The 24,557-nt window shown below is 43.7% G+C and overlaps 1 protein-coding gene across 2 annotated transcripts; it reads right to left on the reverse strand.

Moving 5' to 3' along the window:
* Nucleotides 1-1,945: 1,945 nt before the first annotated feature.
* On the reverse strand, nt 1,946-23,918 carry LAYN (layilin). Of its 2 annotated transcripts, XM_083714097.1 has the most exons (9): nt 23,685-23,875; nt 19,230-19,253; nt 17,334-17,628; nt 14,971-15,128; nt 12,418-12,459; nt 11,928-12,014; nt 11,214-11,316; nt 9,075-10,446; nt 1,946-7,826 (listed from the first exon to the last, which is right to left on the reverse strand). In XM_083714097.1, exons 1-8 carry the CDS (start codon nt 23,800-23,802, stop codon nt 10,086-10,088), a joined length of 1,188 nt encoding a protein of 395 aa, XP_083570223.1. In that variant the 5' UTR covers nt 23,803-23,875; the 3' UTR covers nt 1,946-7,826; nt 9,075-10,085. The 2 variants fall into 2 exon arrangements, with proteins under 2 accessions (XP_083570223.1, XP_083570224.1); XM_083714098.1 differs by lacking the exon at nt 19,230-19,253 and having other exon boundaries at nt 23,685-23,918.
* Between the last annotated feature and the right edge of the window lie 639 nt (nt 23,919-24,557).

The following is a 24,557-nucleotide window of genomic DNA, read 5'->3' on the forward strand; positions in this document are numbered from 1 at the left end:
CCACCGTGTCTTTTATCTTCTGTCTTGATCTTATAATTCCCCCAATTTACTCCTGGCAGCCTATGGGGACTCCAAACTTACTTGGATGATTGCAAAACCATTCCTAATTATAAGGCAAAACTGAGCTAGCGCTGGTTTGGAAGAGATTAGGACAGTCTGGGCATGAGAGGATATTGAGTAATGGAGATATTTCTGCCTTTTAATCTAAAATAAGTAGCTAAAAAGATACTTATTTTGATCCTGCTTTGTTTTAAATCTTAATAACTGTGCAGCACTTACTTTGATTATTGATTTATCATACCCATAATTGTTGAACTAGATGGGAGGGTGGTAGATGAACAATGGTATGGTAGCTACTAGCCAGTGCCACCCAAACAGAAAGAGTTGAAGGGTATTTTTGAGCCTGAGTTTTTTTTAGTTAATATGGAGAAAAGACAGATTCTAGCATAATCCTGTTTCTGGAGATAGAACTAGTATGAACCAGAGGGCAGACTATATTTTTTGTGGATCCTACAACAATAAATTTAAGTTACTTGGTTTTAACGTGCTTTGGGATGCCTAATTATGTACAGAACCAGGCTACAGTTTGTGTAGCTGATTTTTTTAGCCTCAGTTTCCATAGTAGAAATCATAGTGGTCTATCTTGTGTGACTGTTGTGAGGAGAAAATCTAAATAACTAATAGCTACTTTCAGCAGCTTTAGTTCTCATGTTTTTACCCATGTCTGACTTCAAATTCTTATTTAATCTATCCACGGTCATTACTGCAGGATGTTAAAAGCCTATAATTAATTTGCAAGTGTCAATTTGTTTACATATCTACAACTATGAGTCCTGGACACTAAGAGCAACAACAAAAACCAACCGGTCAGATAGCAGCTGGAAGTTTTATGTGGGGCAAACTTCAGGTGATGTCCACCTCTGCAACCTTCGTGCTACAATTAACCCTTCTGTAAAGGGCTATTTCAGAGGGGACTTGGCACTCAAGATTCTCTGTTCTGTACACCGTGATGCCTATGGTCTACTTCCACAGCTGGAGGCAGTATGCCTATGAAAGTCAGTTGTTATGGGGAAAGCGCTGTTGTACTGAGGTCCTTCTTGCGGGTTTCCCATAGGTATATGGTTGGCCACTGAGAACACAATGCTAAACCGTAAGTTTGATCCAGCAAGCTGTTCTTACACCATATGGATATATGATTATACATTATAAAAATCTGAATGAATTATAAATTTGGTGTGACATTCTAAGGCATCACAAAGCTGAGCAGGTGAAAGGATTTATGGATCTAGTTGTAAAATAAGTCCCTCTACATCAAATTTTAAGCTGAACATTGCCCTGTCTTTTGGTTTTGCTCTTCTCCTTGCCGTCTGGGCACTCCTCCCACCCTTGGTTCAGTGCTCCCAGTTTTGGCAATTCTTGTGACCTGTGATATTTGCCAGAGCTTCTGGCTTTTCTGCTTAACTTGAAGTTTCCCTGATGATTAAACTGACAACTGTTTTAACCCCAGCAAAAGATGTGCTCCCAAGCTAGTCTGCTTCTGAATACAGTCAAATTAACCACTTTCTGGACTCTGGTGCTCAGTAGCCATCCAGTCCAAAGGTTTGGAAGAAAGTATGGTGCCACAACCAGTTCTGGTGTGTTAGTTGTACTATACCATTGGCCAATGACAGATTCCAAACCACCACTGTCTCCCATGGATTGCCAAGACTTTACCAGAATAGACCCTCTTTGGTTTTCTTCTCAGGGTTGAAAAACACAAGACAAAAAAATGCACATACTGTACAGGTAAAAGAAACCAGAGCTGATGTGCCTCAGCCATCTCCTAAATTCCACCATACAACTCGAATAATGTTACAGCTGATTGCCTGTTGTCTCTGTTGGTTTTTGTTTTTTGTTTTTTTGCATATTGAACTTTCATTTTCAATAAGCCTTTTGAGTCTGCATCTGTATTGGATTTCAAACTGTTTTCTTGTTAATCGCTTCAGGATGTTTCATGGGAAGCAACAAACAAAAAGGCAGACAGACATCTCAGGGAGTTTTTGTACATGATGCCCATGTTGTAATGGAATCAAAGTGGAGCTCTCTTCTGCCCACTCTTCCCTTAAACATGTGGGCTCAGATAATTTTTCATCTGGGCATTTCTGTCAGTACTTATTTTATATGGCTAACATTTGCTTTACTGCCTTCTAGATTTATCCATTCTGAAAAGTTCCGGTGGATGAATGGAAGCTGCTGAATGGAATTAGTCAGCCATCCACCTTCAGAGATGGCTGATCTAAGCAAGAGCAAGCTAAGAATAGTGCCTCTCATGGTATGATATGGTACCAGATGCTGTACTCTGTTCTTAAACCCATTCATTAACCCTCTTTGCTGTAGTGTTTCATTCATTCACCTGTAATTATTCTCTCATGCTATGAAAGTGACAGAAAAGTTCCTTTAGTAGATTGTCCCCAAACTCAGCTTTTTATGCAATTGTAATACATGCACAACCGCCTTCCCCAAACATCTCCTGTAGATGTGGTGGACCTAGCTAGCTGGGTCCGATGGGATTTATAATCTCAAACACCCAGAACCGGAGGCACCAGGTTGGAGAAACCTTCGGTGCACATTTTTAGAACTGATGTCCTTTTGTTGGCAGCTAAATCAGCAATAAAAATAGCGGAGCCAACTTTAGCAGGCTGGATGAAATGTTCTTAATGGGTGTGTCCTTTCGTGACAGTGGGGAGGCACAGCTGAGGAAACAGGAAAGATCAAATGATACTTGCAACAACTTTTTCATGGGAGACAGAAAAGGGCCTCCTTTCCACGGGTGTTTTTAATCCCATATAGAATTTACATTTTGCAAACACAGTTCTGCTGCTCAGAACCCTTCACCAGTCACGTGTGTGGCCTACACTACAGAATGCTCAGGACATTAGTCTCAACTATGCCAAATCTGAAACAAAGGTGCCCTCTAGTGGTGCACATTTTTTCCTCTTCATACATTATTTTTCTAGTTCTTAGGGCTGAGCATAAATGACCTCCCATAATTCTCCACTCTTATTTGCAGGCAGCAGATTTGGGAGTGGGGGGCATTTTGTGGAATGCACATGCACACCAAAATTCTACAGTTCAGAGGCAGAAAAAGAAGAAGAAGAAAAAACTCCAAATTTTTATCATAATAACATCCTCATAAATTTCTGCTCCAATCTACGGTATGCAGCCTTCAAATAACAAAAACAATACAAGCATGAAAAAGTTGTTTTAAAAGAAGCCTTGAGTACCCAACAATTCCTACACAGATTAAAAAAAAAAAGACACTGCAGCTGCTATACTTGCAGGTTTCTGATATATACTGTATTTGTATTTGAAGCATACATGCCACCTGCACCTGGCTTCTAAAATACTATCTGTTGCAGAGCCCAATTCCTCTCCCTCTCTTGCTCCCATCTCCATGCTTCTAGCCCTGATGTTCCTTATGCCCAGACTAGTCTTGCCTCCTCTGCAATCTCCCTCTTCCTATCTGCTTTCAGTACCTACTTTCCCCCCTTGGATCCTTTCCTAGACTATCCTACCCTTACCTACTCTATAGCTACTGGGCTCTCCCAAGCCTATCCAAACAGTATAAAACTGTCTCCACCATCACTACCATAGATCACTATTCTGTCATTCTACAGTAGGTCTTTGATATTCAAGAAAGTGGTTAATGTAACAAGTTGTTGTTGTTGGTTTTTTATATAAAAAAATACAAGTGCTTATAAAAACTGCAGATGGCAAGCACTACCTTAAAAGAGGCATCTCCCCCTTTCTCTCGCATGCCTCCTATGCGTGCAATATCTGAAAACCAATTATGTTTCTTGCTTCAGAAATATTGACTTTCCCCTATGTAGATTTAATCAACAATTTTATCAACTGATGTATGAAATGGAACTCAGGGCAGGGCTATGAGGACAGACTTCCTTGCTTCACACAGAATTATATGGGCAACATAAGTGGGTAGCAACCTGATACACAGTTGGGCATTTAATTAGTGTAACTTTGAAATTCAGGAATAGCCATGGACATAGACAATGGGGGGGGGGGGCAGGGGGCACTTGCCCTCGCCCATAATCAAGTAAATCAATAAAAATACTAAACTAAACAAGGTTCTGCCCCCTCCTAACATAAAGCCTACCCCCCACAACCATAAATCCTGGCTATGCCCATGGTAATAGCATTTGCAAGGCTGCTCATCTGTGCCAAAAAAATCTCTGGAAAAGCAACTTGTGGTGAAGCCACCAAAGAATCTGTGTGTGAAATAGCTAATTTGACCCTTGTGCACAGGCAGCATGTGACCCAAGCCGTCTAAAAATGCTGCCATCCCACTTTGAGAGTGAATAAGACACATAAAGGTTGGGGCCATGGCTTTCCCCAGCACAGCTCTCGTTTCCTGTTTTCCTAAACCAGTAACAGATGATGCTGGACCAGCTAAAAAAGAAAAGTTGAGAATGATTAAAACCTTTTTAAAAAGGCAAAAAAGCAAATGCATCTGACTGCTTCATGAAATGTAGTTAAAAATTGGGGGAACAGCCAACGGCTATCACTCCACAGGCTAACACTTCCCTGGCAGAGACTGCTTAGCTTTGTTCAGGCTGCTTGTAGTTATTTATCTGGCGTTGAACTCCCTATGCAAATGGCCGTAGTTTTCCAGAGAATTTTGAGCCTTGCAGAACTTAGCCAGCAGGCATTTCTCAAGGACTGCTAGCTAGGAAGGAAGGAGTCACAGAATAATGCTGACCAACTGACAGGCAAAGGCCAGTAGAAACGTAAAAAGGACTACAATTGTTGAAAAATGCTAGGATTCCTTTCCAGAAAACTGGCTGCCTGAAGTGTTTATACTGGCAAAGCAAAATCATAGCAGTATTCACTTTTATGGTTGTTTCCTTCCCATGCCACACACATTCGTCTCAAGGCTTCTTTTTATTCTTTAACTTCCTGATAGCTTCTGGGTATTGATTTTAATTTTATCTTGTGGTTTAGCTACTTTTGATGCAAAATAAGTAGAACCCCAAGCATCATATTAACAATGCCAGTTTCTAATGAGGGTACAGTCACTTTGTAAGCATTACATGGCTGCTGATTTCACGAAATGAATAAGATGGGAGGTGGGCAATTATTTATTTTCAGAGAAGCGGGGGGGGGGGGGGAGGCTATCCAAACTACCGGTAAATAGCAGACTGTGATCTTACGTCTGCTATAGCTCCACAGATGTGCACTGTGCATTTCCTATATCCATCCTCAGGCATGTTTTTAAAAGGGAAAATCCCTTATTCCAAATAGGATTCCTTGCAAGAAAAGGGGAAAGTTGACAGCTATGGCCTGTTTACATTGCAATGTAGAAATTTCCTGTGATAAGAGAAACTAACCTTGGCATCCCCAATGCCATAACTTGCAAATAAAGAAATGCTAGTGAGACTGATTAACTTTTTAAAAATAGCAATAAAAATTGAAATGCATCTAACTACTTAATGAAAAAGGTACCTTTAGCACAGCAATTGGGAAACCAAGCAAGAGGCATCACTCAAGTAACTACCACTTCCTTGGTGCAACTTGGCAACTGTTGCCTAGCACTGTTTTGACTGTTGCTCATGGGCAGCGATCTTGGGCATTATTGTTGCCTTTTCTTTTAAGCAACACATGGCTGATTCACACATGCATGCTCATCCCTTGCTCATCAAGGCATGAGTTGCATGTAGGACTGAATCATCACAGATCAAACACAATGCACTTAAGTAGAGGAATTTAACACATTCAGCAATGTGTGCCAACTAATTCAATGGTGGTCAGGAGGACTCAGCCCACTGAAGTACATGCTGCACACCTGTTTAGTAACCCTGGCCATCTTAATAGCATGGAGTTATAGTCCAGCAAACAGTTCACCAGCAAAACATGTGTATTCCTTGATAAACAACATATAAGGTTGCATTCAGACATGCACAAGAGAAACTTGACAGCAGTGCAATAATACCCATGTCCAGGATAACAGGAAAAGTAACTGAATATACAATGAAGGTTTGTGGCTGTTTGTACACTAAGGTTTGTATATTAAAAGTTACTAGAGTTTTGTCAATATGAAATTTGGAAGGTGCCCAAGGCTATCTCGATACCAATTCCAGGATCCTACTCTCCTACTGTACATTCCAGCTGGAATCATCTGGAGAGGGAATTTCCACTATAGGGGATTCTCATTCATATGTGGGTTAATGGATTGTGCGTATTCAATTGCTCCTTTTCTATCCATTAAGTGCAGGAAGCAACTTCTCTGTTTGAGCCATTCACATAACATGGTTGTCAGTTCTGGAAATCATGCGGTGAGAATAAGCCTTTGTGGCAAAGGTCAAATTCCATGACAGCAATTTTGTGCTGAATTGCACATAGAGGAAAAAATATGCTCTGAACACCCTGCATGTCACACAAAGTAATACACTCTGGTAAGGAGTCTCTATAAACACCCATTTCCTTACGCCCGAACCACAAGGTTCCAAGTGGCCTAGCCTGCTTTCTAGCTACTCAAGCAAGACCTCGTGTCTTTTTGGCTAATCTTTGCCTCAGTGTCAAATTTGATGTTACTTTTCCCCCGCGGTTAGCATCCACATCATTTTTAGGTTAAAAAAAAATAATACTTGGCGCAACCCCCCTTTTTTAAATAACTGGATATGAATGTGGCAAGTGAGGTTTAACCCTTTCACATAATCCCCCCAAATCCCCTGTGTGCTAGATTAGAAGAAGAAAAAGCTCTGTTGGTCTCTGCTTTTCAGCCCCTTCTCTCTGCCCTTTCTTTCCTCCACCCCTTGTGTTCTCTGCCTCTTGAAGAGAAGAGTCCCATCAAAACTGATCTTTATTTTCATCACAAAAGTTGGTCTGTTTGTGGAGATTCAATTGTCTTCAGTGCCATTCCTTCCAAGTTAGAATGTTCACAAACATTCCATGACATCACAGCAACTCAGCCACCCACAGCCAGAGGCTTCAGACATTCACATGCATACAACCCAACACCACCTCAAAATCTCTTTTCACCTTACAGTATAATAAAAAAAGACATTTGTGGCCTCATATGGTAACACTGTTCCACTCAGTACATGATAACAGACTGCTGCTATTACTAAGTATCTTTTCTGTCACATGTCAAATAACAAAACAAAACAAAACAAAATGTCGGTCTTATTCCAATTCACAGCTTCTTCCTTGGAGCAAAAAACCGGAGGAGTTGTAGCACTCAGGTTAAAAACTGCAGGCCTCAACTAAACATGTCAACAAATAATGCATTGATTGTTTGGTTTGGACATTTCCAGGAATTTCAGCATGGAATTCAATAAGACTACTTTTGAGACCACTGTACAAACATAGCCCCAGTCACTTTGTTACTTTTTCCAGTGTGGGTCTCTCATCACCTGAGGCAGAAACTCACTGAAACATGGAGGAAAGGATCTCAGGGAACTTTATTACATTTCCTGAAACCGACATCTTCTTCAGTCCCTCATTTAGTATTGTGCTTCCAAAAACAGATATCAGGCCCTTTCTTGACACTGGAGGAAGTCTTGTCAGTCTTGGCTCATTTAGAGGTCGAAGTTTAAAAATTCCACTTAAGGATCAATGGTTTTAAAAAATCAAAATCAAAGTATAATGTATTTGATATCCGAAGACAAAGGAGGAATTTCATCTGTTTCCCTCTGTCTTAGGACTGATGGTAGAAAATCAGGATTAGATGCTGCTTCCAGAAAACTGTTGCTCATGAAGATTTGCTTTCAGTTATTTCCATCACTTGTGTATGTCCTGTTGCTAGACTTAAAAATCTTTTCAAAATTGTACTGTAAAACACAAAAGGAACAAGAAATAGTATTATGAAAAAGAGGCTAAAGGCATGTAGAGACTTACTTTCCATCTTCCCTGCTCAGGAAATCACATTCTGCACACACAAAAATTGAATTTGGAAGTTCTTGTGAAGTTCATGTCACGCTTACATTGCAATTGTGCATTCAACAAATTTATAAATATGTAACAGATAAACCAGACTTGTAAATAGCCACACACCTGTCTATTGATTTCTATGCAAAAGTATATAAATGGGATAAGCATCCTCCCATGGATATGAATGGGATCAAAAATGTTTCTTGGCCAAATTATGTTGCATGCATGGATAGGTGAGCTAGTAATTTTTTGTGTGCTTTGGTATTTTTTGTGGACATTCACAAGGCTGGGTAGAATATAAGAGTTAATGATATCAGGCTCAAACCGTACATGACATTAATCACCCATGTAGCAGAGAAAGTGGGCACAGCAGTTCTTCTGTCTCTTCCATTATACTAGAACTCAGGGTCATCTAATTATTAAACTGATTAGCTGTCAGTTCAGGACTGAAAAGAGAAAGTGCTGCTTTGCATAATACATAATTGCTAACTTCACTAGATTTGCTGCCATAATATCTAGTGATGTCCACTGAGAGACTTTTTTTTTAAAGGGCCTTAAAATGGGATTAATCAAATTCATCAAAGAGGTCTAAAAATGCCCATTACTGAAGCTGGCTATATGGAATTGATGTTCAGAGGCACTATCACATTTTACCTTAAGTCCTATTTCAAGTTTTCAGGCAGAAGAGTCTGCACTGATGTAGCCAAATGGCATAATCCAAGCAAAAGTTTGGGGTAGTCCTGAGATTTGCAGCAGTATGAACAGCAGCAACAAAAACCCTAATGTTGGGGAGGGGACATTCCACATGATCAGCATTGTGTTAGTTTGAAATGGATACATGTATGTTTGCTCCTGGGAGGAAAATGGCAGCTGTTGGGGTGGGAAAATTTGGATTAAGAAAATAGTGGCAGGGAAGGGTTAAGTCTTCATCTCCCAGTGCCACCACCCTGATCTGAATCCCTCCCCCTTCCTAAAACAACAACAACACAAAACCATTAGGATATCCAACCACAGATCTCCAGGTGTCACTACTAGCCTCTCAAATGTGTACTGATGCATTGGCTTCTACCATAACAGATTTATACAGAATGTGTTATTATGTGTTTCAGACTGGTGGTATTTTTCTACTCCCCATTACAACCACTAACCTTGCACAGTAATCTCATCTGCACCAGGACTTCTAGGAGTGCAGCTGTGCTGGTCTTCAACACCCTTGCCGGCAGCAGAAAGCATAAAAGAGGTAATAACGTAACAGTAGCTGGTCACCTATTTCCTCCAAAATTAAGTGACCAGTGTTTAATCTTTCCCGCAAGGCATATGAGCAAACCTGGCACAGAGGTCTATTGTACAGCAGCATATAAGTGCCTTCATAGCTCTACAGATGCAGATGTGTCTATAAATTTTTGCTTTAGCAATCTTTCCAAAAAGAGGGGTTAGGGATTGTAGCCATTCCTATGGTGAACACATTGTTCTTTATATTTAAGTTCTTAGAATGAGTCTTTTTGCTTAACGTGTTACATCCAACATCCGAAACATATTGCTTTGTTGGTTTTTGATGTCATTTGATGTCCATGTCCTGTGTTGGGAGTCCTTGGGTATAAGAAAGCTAATCGGTTGTTGCAAAAGTAGGCTGGGTGGATAAGAGCAAAGCACAATAGAGGAACAGCCCCCTCCTTGCTGGAAAACTGATGGCTTTCAGGATGACAAAAGATGGATACTAGGCAGCTGGTGAAAACTAGGTACTGATGGTCACCTGTGACACGTAGTATTTTTAGCCTGGAGCTGGAAAAACCATCACTGAATAACTCACAAGCTCCATCTGGGCTTAGGCAATTAGCTTAAAAGACAGGAGTTTTGATTTAAGTGCATGTTGTCACAAGACAGAAATACTGTCAAGTTGTAGATTATTAGGGAATGATGTCTGTCTGTCAAGGAATGGAAGCAAGATTGCACAAGGCCATTTTCCTTAGCTGAGTTAAGAGCTCTACATATATAAATTCCCTCACATTCCACTTTCAGAAAAAGGAAAACCTTTATCGTAAAAACGCAAACACTGCCAAATGCAGAAATCACATTCCTTTGCCTACAAGGCGCGCGTCCCTGTGTGCCAGAGCTAGTTCCAGTGTCCACTTAGCTCAATATCCAAAGCACTGTCTTCATTAATAGCCATAGATCTCATTTTCTACCCAGGCTGATTCTTTGCTTCGCCCCACTCGGTCATTGCACAGTTCGTATATGTCATTGGTGACAAATCCACTTTCAGTGCTGGCCAAAGTCACAAAGCCGCTCTCTGAGGTGTTGACAGCCATATTGTCATAGTCCCCAGAGAGGTCATCAGGAGTATCTTCTCCAGGACGGGCCCGGAAAGAAGAGTTCTTAATGTCTGGTCTGGTCCTAGCGAGATCTGTTTCTGACTGTTTTCTGATTACATTGTATATTTCCAAACTGGGGCTGTTCTCTCTCTTGGGGGACAGCCAGGTATCCTGTTCCTTTGCATTCATCTCCGTTTGCTCCCGTCTCCTTAGAAGGGAAATAAATAAAAAGGTATTAGCTTCCCCTTTATCTTCCACTGGACCACAAAACACTTACTAAGAAACTAATCTAGTGGTGTTAGTGCAGAGAAAGTGTGTGTACGTACACACACACACACACACACACACACACACACACACACACAGAGTCTGTGGCCAAATAAAGGAAGAGAATAATTCAGGTATGGTCAGCTTTGTTTTAGTATGTAGTGGCACAATCCAATCTGAACTTAGCAGTAGCAGGAAAAAGAAAGGTAATAATAACTGCAGGCAAGAAATTAACTTCCTTTGCCCAAAAGTAGAATTTTACCCTGGAAGCGCATACAAGCTAGCAACAGGAAGGACACCTAAAAGTGATAGCAGCAGATGTTTATGTGTGTGCACATTTGTTAACATGCCCCCTTCTCAAAATAATGTTTATTTATTAATTAAATCTATATCCCACCCTTCCTCCCAGAGGAGCCCAGGGCAGCAAACATCAACACGTTAAAACAATACAATTTGGAACAGAATAAAAATGAACATATTTAAAGCATTTTAAAATAACTTGAAAGCCCCCAAAAACATTTCATTCCAGATGTGTGTAATAGTAATTTCATTGAGCTTCTTACAGTCTGTTCACATCCCTCCTCTTCCATTACAACCCCACTCCCAGTTTTGTTCTACATTCATTCACACTGCCTCTTGGTGCTGATCAGATGCTGTCTATGACAGCGTATCATAAAGCCTCATGCTTTGCCCCATATTGTGACTTGCCTCTTTGCATAAAGCCAAAAGCTGAAAATGGCTGTGATGACCACGAGGAGAAGCAGAACAGGAATGCTGGGGATTAAGAAGTAGGCAAGGCTCCAAACAGGCTCTGTTGAGGGGGAAAAGATACTCTAACTTTCAGTGGAAAAATGAACAGGCATTACTTTTTCATGCAGTTATTGCGCTCCAGGTTCTCTGTGCATAATTTCCCCTTTTTTCTTTTAACTTTAGCAATGGGGGCAGGAAGAGAGGATATAATTAGCACAAGTATCAGGATGTTTTAATTATCTCTGCTGTGGTGTTCTCCAGGAAATCAAATGTTGCATTACAAATTACAAATGTTGCTCGGTCCTTCTTGTGGGTTTCCCATGGGAATCACAGTTGGCCACTGTGAGAACAGGATGCTGGACTAGCCAGTCCTGCAAGCCAGGGCTCAGTGACAGAGTCTTTGCTTTCCTTGCAGAAGGGCTTCAGCTGAAAGGGCTGGTGAAAACCTCCAGCCCAAATCCTGCTCTGGCTGACAGCAGTTCTGCAAGGTTGTTGGCAAAGGGTCCCCCCACCCCCTGCTGCCGCCCATCACCTGTCACTTGTCCCTTTTAAGAGAGATGTCAGAGGAGTGAGCCTGGAACCATTTTGCATGCAAAGTGTGTTCTCCCTCCCACTCAGCTCCTGTGCCACTGAGCTCCATCCATTACAGTGGTAATGAATGACAGTGCCTACCTTTAGCTTCTTTGAAAGTTTTATTGGTTGCAACTTCAGGAATGGGTTCTTCTGGGGATGTGGGTGTAAAGGTCTCTGTTGCAGCTCCTAGGAAAGGAATCTGGCTATTACAACTCTCATAGCTGTCAACTTTCAGATTTGAAAATAAGGGACCAGCAGCCTCACCTGTCTCGGGGACAGTCTACAGGATATCTAACAATCCAGGATAGCAGCGGGAAATGGCGCTGGAATAAGGGAATTTCCCACAAAAAAAGGGGTTGACAGCTATGCAACTCTACAGGAGAATGGCTTATTGCACTGTACATTTTAAGGCAGTATCATGCCAATTTAAGCAGTCATAGCTTCTCCCAGAGAATCCTGGGAACTGTAGTTTGTTAAGGGAGTTGTGGACAGTTTTTAGGAGTTGACTGGGGAACACTCTGGGAACTGTAGCTGTTATTTGGAACAGAATCTATACCATGCGCTCAACTTTTACAGATGTGACATTTACCTGCTTGAGAGGTATTAATTTCAGAGGCAGCTGTTGGCTTTTCTGCAAGGGAACAAACATACAGATATACATTTTCTTCTGCATTTGGTCACCAGGAGAAACATAATCCCACTCCCCCAATGTTTTGGCTCATCCATGGAAGTTCTTGGCACATTTGATATTGTGTCCCAGCAATTTAGTTAACGAGACCATTTTTGGAAATGGCTTGCAACTTGTCACTGAAACAATTTTCCCATTTCCCTTGTCATTTCATCGCCTTCAGATTTTTTCGGTGCCCAGTGGTGATATTTAAAAGTCTTAACCTGCATCCTCTCTAAGGGTGGCTCTCGAGAAGCTATGGTTCCACATGATTCCCTTCTAGGTTTCTTGATGTTCCTATGAGCAACATCTTTAAGTATGTTGCCAGTGAATGCTAGAGGCACATTATTGTACTGCACATTGCAAACTCCATCAAAGCTGTGAGAACTAAGCCTCACAATACAGTACAGTGGTACCTTGGGTTACAGACGCTTCAGGTTACAGACTCCGCTAAGCCAGAAATAGTACCTCGGGTTAAGAACTTAGCTTCAGGATGAGAACAGAAATCGTGCTCCAGGGGCACGGTGGCAGCGGGAGGCCCTATTAGCTAAAGTGGTACCTCAGGTTAAGAACAGTTTCAGGTATTGAACGGACCTCCGGAATGAATTAAGTACTTAACCTGAGGTACTACTGTATCTTCTTCTGAGTTGGAAACTGTTAAAAAAAGCCAACTGGAAGAGGAAGGGGACACAGAGCATGAAGAAAGAGCTGTGAGTGGAGGGGAGCCTTTCCCCCTCCTTTAGACCCCCTGGGAAATGCATCAAACCTGCTGTATCTGGAACTGAGTGTGGAGAGTACAGCTGAACGGCACACAGCTGTGGGCAGCCTGAGGAAGTGCCATCCACTTTGGGCCTGCCCATAAAAAGCAAGTCTAGAATGAGAGCCTAGGGTGATGTCCTCTGTTTCCAGGAACTTGTCTTCTTGTGAGACTTTTGTGGAGAGCTGAGAGTTTGTTTAGACCCTGGTTGAAAACCCTGAGGCTGAGAGGGAGGGTGTGTCAGAAGGGGGGGGGGACGACCTGATATTGATTTCTATATATTAGTAACTCTGTATTAATGTTACATTTTTATATGTACAGTGGTACCTCTGGCTAACAACTTAATTCGTTCCGGAGGTCCGTTCTTAACCTGAAACTGTTCTTAACCTAAAGCACCACTTTAGCTAATGGGGCCTCCCACTGCCGCCGCCACACTGCCGCTGTGCGATTTCTGTTCTCATCCTGAAGCAAAGTTATTAACCTGAGGTACTATTTCTGCGTTAGCGGAGTCTGTAACCTGAAGTGTCTGTAACCTGAGGTATCACTGTACCTGTAACTCTGAATTTTAGTAATATTTTGTTTAAGTTGTCTGTTGTTGCTTCTTTTTTGTATGCTGCTTAGAGATATTTTTAACATATTAAGCAGTATAGAAATTGAATTATCATTCAAGCAATAACCAAATATACACTGAGTTCAGAGACTGCCCCAGTAGCATTTCCCTTTTAATGCCTGTTGCAGTGCTGAGAAAACTGACTATACGGAAGGATGCTGGATTTCTTCAAAACTGGAGAGACATCACAATATACTGTACAGATATATGTTATTAATCATTCTTGGTTTCAGTTCTTTCAGTTAAGGCCAAAGGACATAGGATGTTCCTTCCACAACCGCAAAAGATAAAGTCCATAATTAGCAAGTTAACTCTTAGGACTCCATAACACAAGTAGACATTGTGTTTAACGACACGTTCCCAGGCATTCATGTATCCTTTTGTGGCGTTTGCCCTCCCATGTGTGTGACATCATACTGGGTTCATAGGGAAAGGGTTAACTAATTGTAAAATGACTAACCAATGGGAACCCAAGGGGCAGAGTTAGCTGTCTATAAGGTTTAAGCACAGAGAATTTGTTAAGAGGATATCTGTGTATCTAAAGAAGTGTGCATGCACACGAAAGCTCATACCAAGAACTAACTTAGTTGGTCTTTAAGGTGCTACTGGAAGGAATTTTTTTGTTTTGTTAAGAGGAGTTAGAGTTAGAGTGGTTGAGAAGACAGTCTGGAGTTAGATGAGAGAGGGAAGATAAGTCTGTGGGTTGGGCTAGTCTGGTATGAGAGAGTGAGAGAATTTGTTAAGAGGAGTCAGTCAAACAGTTGAGATAATCAGTCAGAAGGTATTAGGAAGGTATAGGCCGGTAAAGAAACTAAAGTTAAGATGACAGGAATATTATTTGAGAAACCATAAACGTGTTAATGTTTGTAAAATAAACTTGGTTTCTTTGGTTCACTTTTAACAACGGACTGGACTCGGTGTTTTACCAGAGAGTAACTGGTTGGTGGCAGCGGGGAAGTGATCACAGTGGTGGCACAGGGATCAATAGACTGTTAAATGTCCAGGGACCCTGTGTGATCACCACACCCTTCATTACTAGAAGTCTCCCACACCAGAAATGACCAGCCCCTGAGCCGAATTGCACATCGCAGGATATGGACTCCGTTACCCTGGGGATATTTGCAGATGAAGTTGTTTTTCATGCTGCAGCTGTCATCATTCCACTGAAACATATATGGTCCCCCATCGCCTGCAGGTGCTGAGGGCTGGTGGTACATCACAACACAGACTTCACTTCCACAGGAGGGCTCGTCTGCGTACCAGTTTCTGTGGAATCAAAGCAAGACATCAGGTGAATTGTTTCTCCTTGCCAGGAGTTCTCCCCATGAAGGGCATTTCGCAGAGCAGAGAAATACATGGAAGTAAACAAATTCACTCACAGCACCTTTTGACTTTGTACCTGCCTCTCTAGCTATTCACGTGAATGTGGAGGGGGCAGATGTCAGGGACAGCAAGGCTAGAAGCAGGAATTCATAGCTCTGTGCACAGCTGCCCCCCCTATGATGAGCCGGGGGAGGTTAATAATAATAATAATAATAATAATAATAATAATAATAATAATAATTTATTTGTACCCCGCCCATCTGGCTGGGTTTCCCCAGCCACTCTGGGCAGCTTCCAACAAAGATTAAAAGTACATTAAAATGTCACACATTAAAAACCTCCCTGAACAGGGCTGCCATCAAATGTCTTCTAAATGTCAGGCACAGTGGTACCTCGGGTTAAGTACTTAATTCATTCCGGAGGTCTGTTCTTAACCTGAAACTGTTCTTAACCTGAAGGACCACTTTAGCTAATGGGGCCTCCTGCTGCTGCCGGAGCACGATTTCTGTTCTCAACCTGAGGCAAAGTTCTTAATCTGAAGCACTATTTCTGGGTTAGTGGAGTGTGTAACCTGAAGCGTATGTAACCCGAGGTACCACTGTAGTTGTTTATCTCTTTGACGTCTGATAGGAGGGCATTCCACAGGGCAGGCACCACTACCAAGAAGGCCTTCTGCCTGGTTCCCTGTAGCTTTGCTTATCGCAATGAGGGAACCGCCAGAAGGCCCTCGGCACTGGACCTCAGCATCCAGTCAATGGGGGTGGAGATGCTCCTTCAGGTATACTGGGCCGAGGCCATTTTCAGGTTGGAGTATCTCCCTAAACAGAAAAGAGATCCTGGGTGCTGGAGGAACTCCACTGACCCAGGCAAGCCATTGGTTGTCCTCAACAGGAAGTGCTATGGAGGCTTCCTGTTTAGGCTGGCAACATAGGAAGCTGACTTTTGGTCAGACCATTAGTCTATCTTGCTCAGTGCTGTCTACACTGACTGGCAGCAGCTTCCCAAGTTTGCAGGCAGGGGATGCTCTGAGCTGGAAATGCCAGGAATTGAATCTGGGACCTTCTGTAAGCAAAGCAGATGCTCTACCAGTGGCCTATGCCCTTCTCCAGACCAATGGTTCATCTAGCTCTATGTTGTCTACACAGTGATTCGAAGTGGCTCTCCAAGGATTTTTAAAATGGGGTGTTCCGAGTCCTACCTGGAGATGCTAGGGATAAAACCAGGAACCTTCTTCATGCAAACCAAATCCTCTATCCCTCCACCTGATTGTCATTCAGGCAGGCAGCCTTGCTGCATTATTTTTGGCATCCGTTAAAAACATTTTTGTTTAGACAAACCTATCTGGTTATGTAGAATGTTTGCAAGGTTTTAAGCTTACCATTGATGTTAATTATTATTTGTATGTTTTAAATAACTGTTTTTTCACTGACAGTGATATTATTTTATTATTTTCGTAAGCCACTTTGAGGTCTTTTATTATCAAATGGTATATACATTTTATGAAGCAATACATAAATAATACCCCTGAATTACAGCCCATGGGATCTGTCTTGGCCATAAGCCTTCCCTGGCTGAACCCACATACTGCATAGTGCTAACAGAGGATAGGCAAACGGATTTAGCCCCTTTCACAGTCCAAAGAAAGAACACTTGTGCAATTTTTTCCTTGCCATAATTATTGTTATTGGTTATATCAGCAGGATACAAAGCTGGATGGGCCCCTGTTTGGTCACTGATGTTCTAGTATACAAATTTTATTGGTTGATGTTGGTCACATAGGATAAAGCCACAACTATGCCAGAAAGTAAAGGGTGTGGCAGCTGCTTACACTCCTAGCATGGGCCTGATGTCCCAGTTTGGTACTGTGAGCTGTGGGAAGGTTAGCACCATTCCTACCAGGAAACCCGTTATGCGATAATAGGTTGAGCTCTTGACATCCTTGACACACAGGTGTACCTAAGCCAGGAAAGCAAAACACAATTATGGCCAAAAGAAATTCTCTGGGGCTTTGAATTAAAACACCAATGCTTTTTCAAAAGGTAGAACTTATTTATCAATGGGTAGGAATCTCTATTCAGAACACTTAATACTTTTGTTTGACTCGCTAACTTCATGAAGGAACTCATACTTCTGAACATGTGGACTTACCGAAATGTGGACAAACTTCCATCTGACCAAGAGTACAAGTTTGGGCATTCAGTGCTGTTGTCAGGATCTGATTCTCTCCTAAGCCCTATCCAGAAGTCGCCATCTGACGCTGAAAAGCTTCCAATCATCTTCTCAATCAGTTTCTGTTCTGACTGTGTTTCTATACTGACTAGGTCTCCTCCATCTCTCCTACAGGCCTGAAGAGCTTCTTTAAAGCCAACCCTGCGTACAACATTATGTAAGTAAACGATCTTGTAGCACGGGCGTTGGGTTCCTCCACGGCAAATGGCATGTCCTGAGGAAGACCAAAAAGAAAAAAAAAACCATTAGCAAACCAGCAGGAAAGGTAGCCAATACTTCTCCCATGATGAGTTTTGTGCTGAATGGAAATTCTCTCCATTAACTCACATTGGCACTCATAAAACTAACATGAACTGGAATTAAGAACACCTACTTGCATATTATGGCCAGTCTAGCCACATTTCCTTTGACTGAAGTTGAGGAAAGCATTGCTGTCACATTTTGGCCAGATGCAAAAATGAGTGCCAGCCATAATTCTGTTGGTATGTGTGCTCAGAAAGAACCCAGATTTTGTATTAGGTGAAAGCTTCTTATCACAAAAAAATTAACTAAACTAGTTCATATTAAGGCTCATTCAATCTCAGAATTTGTGTTATAAATTTTCATACAGGCTGTAGCTCAGTAGTAGAATTGTCATGGTCTGGCAGGATGCCGAGTGGTGGGGGGCATCAACTGGGGAACCCCCAAGGGAAGAAGGCTCAGAACCTGGGGATTGGTGGTGGGATGATGCTGAGTGGTCAGAGGGAGAAAAGGGAGCTGACTGGGAGGAGGAGGTGTCAGAAGCTGAAGGGGCAACAGGGTTTAGTGAGCAGGAAGAGGCTGGGACAGAGAACAGTCCAGAATCAGAGGAAGGGGACCAAGAGGCAGAGATGAAGCTGGCTGCTGAAGAAGCCAGGGGGTCTCTCCCTCCTCCTGTGACCAGTTCCCCCCACCCCTGGTCTCCCAGAACCAGAAGAGGTATGAAATGAGAGGAGCAAATACACACAAGGCATCGAAGTCTCAGATCGTTTGGGGGATGACCAGGAGGAGAGTTAGGGAAGCTGTTTGGAATTGCTTTACTGGGGCAAGATCTACTGGGGAGAGTTGCAATACTCACTAGGTCTGGCCTCCTGAGCTGTTTTGTTTCTTTGAATAAAGAGAGTTAACTTCACTGACACCGTGTGAGTTATTGCGGACCTGCTCCTGAAAACCGCCCTGACAAGAATTCATGTAGAAGGTTCAGTCCCCAGCATCTCCAGGTAGGACTGCAAAAGACTCTTGTTTGAAACCCTGAAGTGCCATTGGCAATGTATGTGGACAATACTGAGCGAGGCTAACCAATGGTCTGGCTCCTGATAAAGCTGCTTCCTATAAACCTATATCATCAACTAATCTCTGCCTCGTGAATTTCACAATGTGACTTTTATATAAAAAGATAGGGAACACAACGACCACATCCGAGTAAATCATTTTAATTAGTGTTTTTATGTCCACATTTATCCAGTGCAGAGTCAAGTGTTCTGTTTTAAGAAGCCAACCATGGAACATGTATTTCAGGACAGGATGTTATAAACCCCTATGATGCAAAGTGGTGTTTCTAAAACACATTTTGAGAGAGAGCCTCGCGTTTCTATTCATCCTTAAATGTACAAAACAAAAGTTTACAGCACTCCATTCCAAGGTCCTTAATACAGCACAGTAATTGGACTGCGTGGGATTCCAATGTCTTAACTGCAGATGGCATACAAGTTAAAATGCTGAGCACAGCAAAAACAGTCTAGCCGCCATCAATAATCTGACCAACATGCATCTCCGATGAAACACAAAACACGTTACCTCTCTGAAGAATCAGATCCGCAGCTGTGAGGCAATGGGAAGAAGAGAAAAAGCACATCACTTATAAAATTGGCAATGACCAGGACTGCAGAATATCAAGCCCTTAAGAGTGGGATGCTTTGAGGTGGCTAAAGTTTTTGCAACAACCTGGCAATTGTCTGCATTTTATCAGCAAAATTTGAAGTTATTTTTAGCCAAGGCAGGAATGCAATGCAGCTGATTGCACTGCTACAAGTCAACTTGTCCAACCAGTGATCTCACTCTACTGCATATTAGAGATGAGTCCATGAAACTAAAGGTGCTTAGTTATTAAGGAAGGTGTTGATTTCAGTCTGATTAGCCCTTAATAAATATAGCTAAGATTCTAACCAATTTCTCTGCTGCATCAATATGTTAGGCATTTTTCGTGCAAAGAGGTAGATGCAGAGGCCAAAGTTCAAATCCCTCCTTAGAGCTGCTTCACATCTTGCACAGTGGCTAGATCACACTGGTGTTCAGTGCAACACAAACTGCAAGTGTGGAGGGCAGATAGGTGCTCCAAAACAAGTACAGTGGTACCTGTAGATGTGAACGAGATCCGTTCCAGAGCCCAGTTCGCATCTAGAAGCAAACGTAACCCGTGTCCGCGCATCTGCGCGTGTCACATTTTGGTGCTTCTGCACATGCACATGACGTCATTTTGAGCATCTGCGAAACCCGGAAGTAATGCGTTCGAACGTGCTCATCCCGAAGCACATTCAACCCGAGGTATTAGAGTGAGATAAGAGTCAGTTCCAACACATCTTGGACACGTTGAACCGCAAGGCTCCTCAACCCCCTTGGCTTCTCATCCACTTTTCTTGGGAAGGGCGCCAAGAGTCCCGAGTCCCAAAGACAGGAGCTTTCTGTTCATGCTCAGGAAACTCATCATGGGGCAGGGCTCCTGAGGAGGTAGAGAAAGGGGAGGGAACTGGAGGGGAATAATGCTCTGTGCAAATGGCTGTGAACTTGTGCTTGTTTTGTGAATCTATCACACTTGCTCCTTCTACCAGTTCATGGATGGTAGAAATAAATCTTTTCCTTCCAAAACTATTCCTTGAGTGTCTGTTGACTCCCATTTCCCCGTCCCGGGCGCAAAGCTCTTCTCACCCGAGGGCAAAGCCTCAAAAGGCTACAGTATGACTGTAGTGGATATGCACCAGAGATCCATGGCCAATCATAGCTCTTTGAGCAAGTCCCTGAAAGTTCAGGAAAGCATGTCTGCCCGTCAGGTGTTTCATATCTGTTGCAAAACACACTAGCAAACACCTTATTAATGACTCAGACAAATAATATGAAATAGTTCTGCAAAACAGCAGCATAGTTTAATACAGTGATGGGAGGCCTAAGTTTGAATCCCATTGTAACCAAGGCCTTGCATAGCTCCCTCCCCCCCCCAATCTTCTGTAAAATGGGAACAATAATGTCGTGTCATCTACGTTTCTGATGAGGATAACTAAGGCCTGCAAGTTGTTTTGCATGTGAAAAGTAATTAGTGCTAGAACAGCAAACATGTGGTAGCCATCAATCACGTGGCAGTATATAAACATGCTAGTTTCACAATGAAATCATAACATGGAAATTGGGGTGGGGGACAATAGCATGCCATGCATAAAGTTGCACACCTTCAATTACACACACAACACCCTAGCAGAAGTTGCTTTATGAGTTTTCCAAGACACATTAAATTGGAGCATGTGTGGGGCTGATTCTACATGCCAAAACCATAAATTGTGTCCCCAATGGTAATATGAACTGACTATGTATCTGGCCCTCATTAATGCAAAAGAAAAGAATGATTGGAAATGCCTGTAGCCTTAATAAAACAAAAAAACAGGTACCTTTTAAAATACAAATACTTGTTCAGGTAATTGAGTAATTTTATTATGCTTTATTGTACGACTGAGATGTGTATTTTGTTTTTGTTTTACATTGCTTACATGATTCTGCAGCAGCCTAGAACAGATAGGAGCACTTATAGCTGTGGGGGTGAAGGAACAAGCAAACCCAGACAAAGCAGGCCTGACTAGTACAGAACAAATGGAAATTCTTTGGCAGTATTTATTTTCAGACAGTCTCCACACTTAGAGTGGGGAAAGAGTTTATTTAAAGGGTCTTAAGAAGGGGGAAATACACATATACACAGTATACACATACACACACATATATATGTATATTTCTAGGCCAGCTAGAAATATTGTGCAGTGGGCTGCCCACTTCACATCACAACAGTATTTTAAACATCCTCTTTATAGTTATATATATATATATATATATATATCCCACTGCACAGTATTTCTAGGCTGTAGCTTATCAATAGCTCATTTGCTCTGCATGCAGGTCCCTGGTTCAAGCCCTGGCACCTCCCAGCAGGGCTTAGAGAGCCCTCTGTCTGAAACCCTGGAGAGCCACTGCCAGTAATTTCTGTACAGAAATTACTGAACTGGACGGTCAGATTCAGTATAGGGCAGCTTCCTATGCCAGCTTTAGTAGTAAGGGTTTTTTTTTGGGGGGGGAGAGCTATAGTGACTCAGAAGTGATAGATAAGCATTCTAAGTGAGCTCAGAAGCAGTTCTCCTCGACGGCACTTCATGGGAACGGCCAGAGCTCAGTGGTACACTGCCTGGTTTGCAGGTTCACTCATCAGCATCTCCAGTTCACAGGGCCAGTTTTAAACAAGGACAAAACCTTCCTGCAACTATGGAAATCTGCTACCAGTCGGAGCAAACAATATAGGCTAGATGGACCAATAGCCTGACTCAATAGTAGGCAGCATCATATAAACAATATCCATTTTGCACAACGGCACCATCAGGGCAGGACGCTGGGGCAGATCAGCAGAATGATCGGGAAATGCCCCGGCTGAAGCCAGACTGGCTAACCACCTTTTGAATTAAGCGAAGTAATGTCATCTAAAGAGAGATGCCCCATAAGTCTATTCTTCCCAGAGTTTAAAATGACTGAACTTAACCAATGCTTTTGGACGGGAGCTCAGATGAAGAAGAGCGTACAATACCACCCCCTGCAGCTCACAAAGATTCTCAGGAACAGACCACCAGCTGAAATAGACACCACGGGGCCAGCTTATTTCACAGAATTGTAGAATTGTAAAGGACCCTGAGGATCATTGTAGTTCAACCCCCTGCAGTGTAGGAATATGCAGCTGTCCGGTACGGGGATCGAACCTGCAACCTTGGCATTATCACCATCGTAGTATAACCAACTGAGCTACCCGGCTTGATACAGTGAAAGCAGCTTCATATCATTTCTTCCAGCGCTGATCCCCAGAACTGAAACCAGGGTCCTGGGCATCTGACTCATGTTAAGTCTCCCTAAGATTTAAGGGTGCCCGGTTGAGAGAGATCTGTAGAATGTGGCAGCCCATCACTTCCCCCCTCCCACCATGCCAAAGCAGCAAAGCATCTGCCATAGTGCCTTCCCGGTTGGGGCAGCCCCATTCTGCACCCCCCACTTCTGCTGTGTCCGGAGCTTTAGCAGCCCAGAGCAGAGCCTGGAAGGGATCCCAGCTTCTCCGCTGCACACACACACAAGGTCTCCGCTACATTTGGGTGTTGAAACGCACACAACTTTTTGCAGAAAGCTCTACCGTCGCCCCCCTCCCTTTCCGCGAAAGAAAACCCCTGTCTCATTTAGTCCACCCACAATCCACTGTAGAGTAAGCAGCAGGCTGCTGAAGATGAAGCCACCCATATCAGCTGGGGTGCCATCAACATTTTTCTGGGCGCAGTCCTGCACACAACTTTGGCAGCGCATAGCCCCTGGCTTTCGATGGGATAGAGACTGCCAAACCACACAGCCAGGACTGCATACTTTGGTTGTCTCCCTGCCTCTAGAAACAGATACTAAAGCCGCTGGTCCCGCTTTTCTCATGCAGAAGGACCCCCCCCCCCACCACCCTCCATTTCTGGGAAGGGAAAGCTCTGCACCTTCACAACCGGCCTGCTTCTCGTTGTTGCAGCAGCAGTAGCATTTTTGTGTGCGCATTAAGAAAAGTGCCATGGGGGGGGGGGTTAGCCCCCACCTTGGGCACCGCTGAAGCTGCTCTTTCACCCACTGTTCTCTCTCCAACACAGAATCTTGTCCCTACCCCAGTTTGCATCACTTTCCTCATCCATAGGCAGGTTTCTCAGTCGGGGCTCATTCCAATGATTCAATGCCCCCCCCCCCCAAATCCAGGGATAAGTACCCAACCCAATGCCCAATGCGCTCCCCATTCCAGAAAGCGGAGACGCAGCTCCAGATCGTCCCCCCTTAACTTTTGCATTTGCTTTCAGTTCCCGGGTGTGGGTGCTTCCCTCCACCCGCTGCAAAACAGGAGGGACCAGCCCGAGACCCCCGCGATTGCCTCTCCCCCCAGCCAACTCGGGACCGGGACTGATGCATCCGCTTGCACCGCCCAGCCCAGGAGGCACTCACCGCTGAGCAGCCGCGTCCCCTGCCCGCCCGCCGCCCCGCAGAAGGCAGCCAGCAGCAGCAGCAGCAGCAGCAAGTTGCTCCCCGCGGCGGCTCCTCCGCCGCGTCCCCGGAGCCGCATGTCGCGCGGCTGCACTGGCGGCGGCAGCAGCAGCAGCAGCGCAAGGGCAGCAGCGCGAGCTCCGGGCGAGCTTCTGGCAGCAGCCAAGGCGGCGGCAGCAGAGCCGGCTCCGCCTCCGGGCCAGGGGCCAGCCGAGGGGAGGGACGCTGGAGAGCCCGGCGGGTGGGGTGGGGAGGCTCTGCGCGGACACTGGCACTCACTCTCTCGACATGCCTGCCGAGAGGGGTCGAGAGATGATTCGGTAGCCAAAGCGGAGATCGGTGCCAAACTGATGCATGGGAAGAAGCTGCGGAGGTTGTGGGTTTTGGGGGGAGGTGGGGGAGCATTCATAAGACACACGATTCGAAAACAGAATGCGAAGTTAGGCCGCGTGGGTTTGCATGAGGAATGTTCCCGTGCAGATGGGGAAACGAAAGTTGGCGTAGAAGTGAAACGCTGCAGGTCTGGCGTGCACAATGCTATCAGCCCCCCAGCAAGCAGTGGCCAGGATGCCCTGACAATAGAATCATAGAATTGTATACAGTGGTACCTTGGGTTACAGATGCTTCAGGTTACAGACGCTTCAGGTTAGACTCCGCTAATGCAGAAATAGTGCTTTGGGTTAAGAACTTTGCTTCAGGATGAGAACAGAAATCGTGCGGCAGCAGCGGGAGGCCCCATTAGCTAAAGTGGTACCTCAGCTTAAGATCAGTTTCAGGTTAAGAATGGACCTCCAAAATGAGTCAAATTCTTAATCCGAGGTACCACTGTAGTTG

Source organism: Podarcis gaigeae (assembly GCF_964106915.1).
Source record: "Podarcis gaigeae genome assembly, chromosome: 15".
Lineage (NCBI taxonomy): Eukaryota > Metazoa > Chordata > Lepidosauria > Squamata > Lacertidae > Podarcis > Podarcis gaigeae.